This window comes from Aquila chrysaetos, chromosome 25 (genome assembly GCF_900496995.4).
Source record: "Aquila chrysaetos chrysaetos chromosome 25, bAquChr1.4, whole genome shotgun sequence".
Classification (NCBI taxonomy): Eukaryota; Metazoa; Chordata; class Aves; order Accipitriformes; family Accipitridae; genus Aquila; species Aquila chrysaetos.
In genome coordinates this window covers 7,177,702-7,187,328 of record NC_044028.1, presented here as the reverse complement: position 1 = coordinate 7,187,328, position 9,627 = coordinate 7,177,702, and the positions used below count along the sequence as shown (strand labels likewise).

General features: G+C 39.9%; 1 protein-coding gene across 4 annotated transcripts in view; it reads right to left on the bottom strand.

Moving 5' to 3' along the window:
- Window positions 1–239: 239 nt before the first annotated feature.
- PRKAR1B (protein kinase cAMP-dependent type I regulatory subunit beta) overlaps window positions 240–9,627 on the bottom strand; it is a 103,495-nt gene continuing 94,107 nt past the window's right edge. For all 4 annotated transcript variants that reach the window (XM_030001629.2, XM_030001632.2, XM_030001631.2 and 1 more), the window contains exons 10-11: window positions 3,117–3,198; window positions 240–2,683 (exon numbers count right to left, since the gene is read on the bottom strand). In XM_030001629.2, coding sequence (XP_029857489.1) covers window positions 2,511–2,683; window positions 3,117–3,198 — 255 coding nt within the window. In that variant the 3' untranslated portion in view covers window positions 240–2,510. The remainder of the gene's footprint in view (window positions 2,684–3,116; window positions 3,199–9,627) is intronic.

Here is a 9,627-nt window from a genome sequence, read left to right as displayed (position 1 = left end):
ATAGACATATATGGTTACATTTAAACAGAAGAAATTTTTTTCTTCGTGCTAATCCTCCAGAAAAATGGTTTGGTTTCCATTACTATATATAGCGCTGGGATTCTTGGTCTATTTTTTGTCCCTTTGCATCTGATTATTTTCAGTAGAGTTCAAACTTTTTATGATATGCAGATTTTAACTAGACCATGACTTCTATTCATACAGACTTCCATTATTAATAAACCCACAATGGCTGCATATAACGTAGAAGAATTTTATTCATACCGTAATCCTGTCCCATCATCCACTGCAAATATTACAATTATCTTTAAAATGTCATTGAATATCATTTTGTTCCACTTAAAGCATAGGAATCCTGGTGTTAAATGGTTACACTTCTCTGGAGATTGCTTATAACAGAACCATAATTCAAATGTATTTTCCATGAGCTGTAAAGGTTTACAGCAAAGAATCTGTGTTGTGTGTGTGTGCTCGAGTAACTTCTAAACAGTGAGGCTAATACTTGGTGTTTAACAAGAAATAGATCTTGTATATTATGCAAAACACTCACAATTTTTTACCAATACAACAGAAATGCAATAGGTAAAAGAACGTACATGAGTGACTGGTAACCTTTTAAAAATATTTCTTTTAAAAATTGCACAAGAGAATACAAAAACAGTGAAGCAAATCAAAAGTTTTGCAAATGCATATACATTTATCTATATATATATATAATGGGGGCCTGCCTATATAAATGTATGTGATAAAAATTGCAAGGTTGAAAAATGTGAATGGTCATATTTAATAACACGTGCAAGAAGCATAACATAATCATAATAAATAGTAGCAACGAATATACACTGACGGGACCACTGAAAATATGCTGAAACAAATTAAGCACCTCGAAGTGATGAGAGGAGTCTGAAGACAAGAAGCAGTTAGCTCTGTAAAAACCACTGTGGGCAGCTACTGGAATATTGGGCCCTCTTGGTGGGAGTCGATAGGACAGTCCCAAGTGAGTTTTTGTTAATTCCAAACAAGAAAGCACGTTGCATGTCAGTAGGAGTAATTTTAGCCATGTTCTTCGCTAACGCCTCTAGTCTCAAAAGGGAGATTGCTGCCTTATTTCATGGCATGACCTTTGGCATGTAAAGCAAGTTCGTATTTACACGGAAGAATGTTATCATAAAGAAGAAATAGAGTTTTGCCACAATTGAAAAGTGGGCAATGCTATTTAGGGCAGCTGAGATGCACGACCTTTGCTTGCTGCCGTCAGCAAAGACAAGTTTGCCTTCAAAGGAAAAGCTTCGCGAAGAATAATCTAAATGATCCCATCCTTGAGGGCTGCGCAGCAGATTTAAAGTCTGGATCTGCAAAAAGCTCCATTCAAGAGGAGATCCGTGTCTAGGCAGGGCAGCAACAACTGCCAGCGAGGCTGCACGGCCCAGGAGGGACCTGGGCTCTAGGAGCTTCTTGCAAGATCCTGGTGCTTTTTGTTATGCAATACGTGTCTTTTGGAGGAGAGGCAGCATTTTGAAGCATGTATTTGGCTTTCAGAAAATCCTAAAAAAGCCTAAAATTTAGTCATATACTAAAAGAAAGGCATTTGAATTTAATTAAGTGGACCTTATTAAAAACAAACTGCTGTTGTTGCCCCTGATGTACACCTGGCACCATCTCTTCAGCATGTCATATAATATTCAGAGAAGTGGCTGAGGACACTCTGCTGCAGATAAATGTTTCAAAGCTCACTTAATTCAGCGGAGAAGTTCCCATTGGACTTTTAAGGGATCTAATGCAAACCCTCATTTAAAAAAAGCTGAGGACAAATAACTTAGGTCCTACAGGTTCCACCTGAATTCTTACAAAACATTATTCCTTGACCTCTTCACCCAGAAGACTGGAGCAGGCTGTTTGGCTTAGCATATCCTACAAAGCAGACCTGAAAGGGCTCGTAACACGGAGGAGTACGGCCCCTATACCTAAGCCACAAACAAAATGACTCAAAAGCTCTACTTTTCGCTGGCTTGCTGGAATGATCAAAATCTTCCTCCAACTTTCCCTCTTAAACTGCGCAACTGCCACTCACCCCATGGGATTTCAGAAACCTCCAGTCCACAACCAGTGAAAAGTCTTTTAAAAGTGACGGGCAGAGGGACATCGCTTGATCGAAGAAGCTTGACGAAAGGTGAATAAGACCAACTTCAAAGATAATAAGGGAAATAGAAATTCATACGAATTTTAAATAGTTAAAAACACAGTTTTAAGCTATATGATCCAACAATAGGTAAAAATCTTGCCTGCAAGCCAAGAGCCTAATCTTCCCCAAAGCTAGTATTATCCAAACAGTTGTCTTCCTACTTAGATGATACATGAGATTTGAACTGACATCCAGTACGTGACATAAACAGAAAAAATTACACATAAAATGCACATCTTCTATTTTTTTCTTCATAAAGCTATGGAGCTGCACAGAGCAAATTTAAGTGCACAAGGTCACACAAAGGCAGCTTTCCAGGAGGAATCATTTAAACGGTGAGCGAAATGAAACTGTTGTATCTCTGAATGTTTCTCTTGAGGATTTCGGAACAAGGACCGAGCACTCGTTCGAAGCGGGGCCGATCCAGCTTCACACACTTCAGGGGTCCGCGTGCCACCACCGTAGCAGCTCGGGGACGATTGAGCAGTAACGCTATCTCACCTGGAAATAGGGATAAATACACTGTCACACACCCTGTGCCTCTTTTTCAGCGGGTGCATGCTCTAGCCACCATCCAGTTGCTTTGGGTGTAGAGCATCTCCCTTTTATATATCTCTTGATAGACACTTTACATAATTCTGTTGACACTACAAATGCATTACACATGCATAATGCATGCATGTAAAATGCCTTTGGAAACAAATGCTTTCAGACTGTTTTGCTGATTCTGGATCTGTCTCCTGTCAGCTACACTGGTCTAAACCAAGGAATGGTTTCAGCTTCGCTGAAATCTGTTGGTATCACTGAAAGCAGCGGCTGACCTATGCATAACCCCTCGCTTGTAAAAGAGTAGAACACTAATTAACACAATAACTACTTGATACGACTCCATGTGCCTGTCTTTCTGAACCATACTTAGGCTGAATTTTCTTACCAAAATAATCTGATGGACCAAGTCTTCCAACTTCGACATACTCCTCGTTGTCGGACCTGCGCTGCAGAACAGAAGCTGTGCCCTGGGAAGAGAAGTGCAGAAAGTCAGTTGGCTTTGCTTAAACGTGTTACGCTTTAAAAAGTATCGAGTACTGAGTATTTCCTTTCGCATGTCACACTCCTTCAGTTCTGCTATAAGAGAGATGACAATTTCAGTCAATTCCTTATATATGAATGAAGGGAATTAGAAGATTAAAAAAAAAAATCCATCAGTATGGCAAATGATTTCTCTCTTATGAGATGTTTGGATGCAGACAGATTCAGCTCACAGAGAAGACAGGAGGAACAGGACAGAACTTAGTAACCCCTGTTTAACTAATGTACATCATGCTGTGCAAATGCATGCTTTAATATAATTTAAAAATACGTTCTGGGTGGATGCATAACCTTACAGAGACACAGAAAAGATTTACATCAAAAGGAATAAAACGGCAATTTTCCCGGTCACAATCTTGTGACATGATTTTGTAAGACAGCAACTGGAGTTTATTCCTCACCTGATCATTCACTGGATCTATTGCTGAAATGGTTGGTAAAGGGAGTTTTTAATGCTTGTTGCAACAAAGGGTGATTTTTTTTTTTTAGTGGCTTTGCCCGCTTGTGGCCTGTAGTGATCTGGACACCTGCGAGTCAGTTGCTGGAGAGATGGAATGTGTCTTGTCTCCACTACCCTTAATAACTGCTGTACTTGACACGTGCTAATACATGTCAAAACTCAGTTACAGCCTATTTAAACCTTCAAAGAGGTTTTACATGCAGAAATATTCTAACCTGGAGGAAATCTTAAATTATAGTGGCATAAAGCTTTTGTAGAGGAATAGAGAAGGTATCTGCTTTTCTGGAAAAAAATTACAGTAACATGTGAAATTATCTTCTGAGTCCAAACCAAAAGCACAGGGAAAGGCAAAATGTTAACGTATTTTGATTTTAACTGAAATTAAAAAGATTTTTAAAAGCCAAGATTTTAAAATAGACCGGAGAGCTGTTTTTTGACAGTGCAGTTGGAGAGCATCGATATTTCAATGGTTTTTTAAGATTTTCAGCTTGGAAAGTAAGACGTGAGGGCTTACAACCAGGACAGGGAAGGGGAGGAGACACAGTAATGTGGACTATGCTCGGAAGGTTGATGCCAGTTACTGGAAAATACCACAGCCCTCACTCTGCAGCTGAACACCCAAGTCTTGCACTGCTTGGCTGTCGGTGCCTGTAACTGCTGCAGGACCACCCCAGCTTGGAGCATAAACCTCCCTCCAGCGCAGAACATTCAGTGCAGATTCCCTGGCTGCTAATATCCTGCACCTTCCTTCCACCAAAAGAAACTTGTGTGCCTCCAGGTATGGTGGGGGGGCTTGAGGAGACACTGAGCACCCTGAAACACCTTGGCTTCAATGCAGTTAAAGGCACTCAGCACCCTGCAGAACCAGCCCTTCGCCTTTGCAATATGTTTAAATACACCCTATAGTAGACCCTATAGACCCTCAAACATCGTCACTGAATTGCAAATCTGAACAGCAATGTAAGGCTGCTTCAGGTCTGGCTTTTGCTCTTCTAGGACCTGGGGGCCCAGGAATAACCAAGAGCGGTAAATATCCACTATTATGTAGCAAATGATCATAATTTGCTTTCTTCTGAACAAGCACAACTAAGCTGCTGTAATACCATTTTATTGCATCATGTCCTATTTCATAACAGGGTTATTTTTAAGCCCATCTACTTTACAAATTGCTGGGCGACTCTAGGTTAATTTATGTGCTATATAAATGAAGAGGTAAATCTTATTTCTGCTGATGCCAGGAAACAGAAACAAAAACTAAATAATGTGCAAGTATTGTTTAATACATGCTAAGCAGCTGATGAATTTTATACAGATTTGGATGTATATCAAATTAATCTGGCACATTAAAAGTTATAATTTCTCATTATGCCCATTAGCAGTAACCTGTGCTTAGCATAAATCCCTAGATATCACACTGTCAACACATTACATTGGTCACGACAATTTACCGTTCCACCCTATCAGCTACAGGCCGTATCAGTATTACAAAAATACTGAAGAAACACCAGGGCTGTAAATCCAGGTTCATTTGAAAACAATCACAAAACTCTTCTCCGCGTCAATTCTTTCACTCCTAATACGCCAGGCAGCTGATGGCAGAAGATACAGAACCATGTGCTTGGCATAACATGCATGAGCAAGGGCATCTGAACTGGGTAAGGCTGTTCAAAAATAAGCCAAACATACAGGGCAAGGTTGGTTTTGGTCTTTTGTGGGGTTTGTTTGGGGTTTTATCTACCATTAAAACATGCCATGCACACAAAACTGTCCACAGGAAGTGTAAGGCTATCCAGAGAAGTAACTGGAAGAACTGGATATAAGAAAGTGATTTGGTGCCTGTCAAGTTTCCAGCAAAAATTCCTTATCCTTGATATAACTAAACTGTTCCGCCAAAGCTGCTGTTTTCCAAGATCTTCCAGTAAATCTGCAAGGGCATGAAAATGCAAAGATAGCGTAATGAGTTTTGTTATTCACACTTACTGCAAGTTTTCAGAACAAACACACATTCATAAGCAGCATTCTTGGAAATACCCCATACAGGGAATAATGCGTGTATCAACGTCTCTCTTGCCAAACTTCAGATCAGGTGCAGCTCACTAAATTGATGCTGTTCTTATTGCCTGCACAGTGTAGAAGGATTCAGCTTCAGAATCACTTCCAGCCCCTGTCCTCCTCTCCATCCCCATCTGGAGCCTGGCAAAAACCTAACCCCTTGACCCAAATAGCTGTCTGCAATCCATGTCTCCAGTCTCTTTCCCAAAACTATTTTTTTAAAAAAACTTTTATTACAGATGTTTTATTACATAAAACAAAAAAAAAATCCCCACAGTAATCATATTGACCGCCCAGGTCAAACGAAGAAAGGACTCAATTCCCCACTGCCCACCTTGAGCATGTTGCCGTAAAGGTAATCACAATGTCAAGCAATATTGCTTTCGTCTCCCCAAGTGTCAGCTTTTATTGTGGCTAATATTTTTTTGACAGGGTCCATATGATATAGGACTCCAATAAGTCAGTCTTCTGAAGCAATTTCTTCCACTGTTCCACTACAGTCGGCCTTTTTAATCCAAGAAACACCATGATATCTGTTGGAGGAGGACAGATGTGTCTGGCCTCCACAATAAACACTTGGCTTGGCAGGATAAAGCAATGCATATTCCAGATACATATTTTTCCACTCTTGTTTTAACAGTCACATAGGCTTTTCCCGTTGCCCAGTGAGAACAGGTCTATCACGGAGCAAAAGAAGTTTCCTGAAACCCTGACAGCGAGCACCCAGATGTAAGATCTGATTACGCTGCTTGCCCTCTCGTTGCACCAGTCACCAGCTCCACAAGTACATCCTGGAGCATTGTCAGAGTGACCTTCACGGGAAGAATGTCCACACCATGAAACAAAGAAGATGTATTTATAATTATCTGTCTTATTACCTTCACTTTGCGTGTCTTATCTCTGGAAGCAATGTGATTCTGACTGTATTAGAGTCCACTTGTAGATGACCAGTGTAACCAGGGCAAAAATAATCCAGAAATAAAATAATCCAGAATAAAATAAAATAATACAGAATAAAATACTACGGAAACAATCCTTTATTACCCATATCCTTAAAGAAGTTGTCATACTAAACGAATTCGGTGCTGACCCCTACCCTTGCTCCCACCACAGGTTTCATGGCTGTATTTCATTTTACTTTTATTTGTCAAATCTTTCCAACACAGTTTTTGAGCTTTCTATTCTTCTGCTTTAGCAAACCCTACCTCCTATAAATGATATGACTGAATAAATCTCCTGAGCCCTGTCCCGGGACGTAAGGGCATTATCTAGCAAGGATTCAAGGGGCTTATCACTCTCACTCCCAAAAGCATTTGGTCTCGGTGGGAAAGATTTCCCCTTAAATGGCACACAAAACTTGGCAAGATCAGTCTCTCTGACATAAACCGCACAATCCTAGATTTGCAGGATTGGGCTATTTAGTGCTGCTCAATTTAAAATACTGCCTTGTACACTGATAGCCATTTCAGCCTCCTACACCACCAAGCAAAACCTACAGAGCACAGGCTCAAAGACTGTCAAGAAGTTTGACACCATTTAATAAATCAGCACTTTGTGATGATATTAAATTGAAGGCAGACAGGCATGTCTTTCTGCTAGCAGACACTTGGGAGTGAAATTATGATCTTTGGTGGATCCAGCAATATTCCCTTTCAGTCACTGGGGAGTGCCTGTATTCCCAGGAACCGATATCATTAACCTTCTCTCCTCTCCTCCAAGTAAATACAGGCTTCTTATTGCAAAAACAACAAGAGTAGCAGTTCCAAAAGCAATGTGCCATCACCACCTCTCTGCCATCCTCACCCCACGCACCTGCTCACTCCCTCTATCACTGCTCTGTCACGGTGCTGAGCGTATTTATTCAACTTTTTCAAATGCATCAGCAGTTTGTTTTGTAAAAATTTATGGCTTAGATACGGTACCATAATTTAAGATATAAAAAATAAATTAAGGTTTATAATCCATGAGCTCCCGTCCTCTCCAAAGTAATGAGATTTTGATAGATGTTTCACTTTTAAACTATCGGACCATATGGATGAGTGAGACATCCTACAGAGTGAAGACAGTGACCCATCTGGATCAACACTGAGATTCCCAGGCCTTATCCTGCATGTACTTATAAGCACCAATTGCTTCAGGAGCCCTATTTTTATATTTAAATATGAATCCTATAGCCAGCAGTTGGCCTAAGTAGCCTGGCTACAAAAGGCAAGTGTTCATGATGCTAGAAACTGAAATCCTGTATTTTTTCCTTTATTCCAGCTCAGTGGATCGGATGGGATCATTCCCGGGCAGCACAAGGCAAAATGTGGTGCACAGTGATGTGTCCATGTTACCTCTGGGTGGGACGGGCTGTGCGCTATGGTCCTTCACCAGGGGCAGTGGGTGGGAAGGGAAATTCAGCACTGTTTTAAAAACTTTTTGCCTTAAAAGTCAATCTTATTGATGTGTTAGTTTTGCTGGTCTAACCTCCCATTTTAAAGATACAGCAATCAGTAAAAAATACAGTGAGGCTCCATCTGCAACAAAGGACAGGATATTTATCATTATTAAAACTGAAGAATATTTATTCTACCATGAGTGCATGCAACGTCAATGTCTATGTCCTTTTGATACACTAAATATATAGAATGATTCCTACTTTTTAAAGAAAAAAAATTAATTTTCATAAGCAGGAAGCTACTATTTCTATTTCCATTTTTATGTCATACTTTTTTACTTACTGCTTTTTTAAAGAAAAGCACAGAAGACAGGTTTTTTTCCCCATGCCCTCAAAATGTTACATTTTTATCCTAGTTTTGAGCTTAGAAAGTTTTTCTAGCCTATTTTGTTTTCCTCTTCACCATCCACTAGAAAAGAGCAGTGCAGAATATAGAATTAGAGATGGAAAAGGTCAGGCCGATCCATCTGCTATTGCTATTAACTCTATCAATTGCTATTATGAACATACCTTTGCTCTTTCTCACTTTGTTAATCCGCACACTCCATAATTCACACATTCAAAAGGTAAGTTTCCCCTCACTCCACAGTCACACAAACCCTCATTATATGTTGCTATTAAATCTTTGCAAAGGTACTACAAAAGATGAAGGAAGAGGCTGTGAAGTGGTATAAAACGCTCCTGTTCACACAGCAAAGCTGTCGGGACTGAATGGAAGCTATAGCAGATCTGAAATGAATTAAAAGATCTTTCACACAGTATGATTCTGGGAGTATTTTATTTAATTGCAGGCAAGACGAGGTTTGTGGAAGTAATATCTTTTATTAGACCAACAAGCATAGCTAGAAAAGGGAGAAGAGCTTTTGGGCACACATGCTTTTCTTCAAGTTGCCTATTTCTCCAGATACATCTAATAAAATATAGCATTTACGTATCTACAAACACTGTCTGGGCAATATTCTTGCACTATAATAGCTACAACCATAATAAGTTGCACCTTATTTAAACATATCTGCCTGCTTATTGGTTCCTGCATGCGTTTAAATCATTCATAGAGCATCTCCAAATCATTGCCTTAAATTAAGGAGAGTCAAAAGCTACAGCTCCTGATGCTACAAAACTCCTGGGAATAGTGATTGCCTGGTGAATCGGTGAGACCTGCTAAGATCTGTCAGCTAATGTTTCACCCTCTACTTTAAAAAATGATCATTTAAATCAGTTCGGTTGTCTGATGTGAAACCTCAAACAACTTTGGTCCAGTTCAGCAAACTTTACTTTTATGACTATTATTTATGATGCACCTGTTGTAATGACTGTTGAGTGGGTAAAGTCTGCAAGAACAGACCCAGGTTTGCATTGACTGAAAAAGTGGTTGTTTGGTTTGCTTATCTCCAGCAAGTGAGT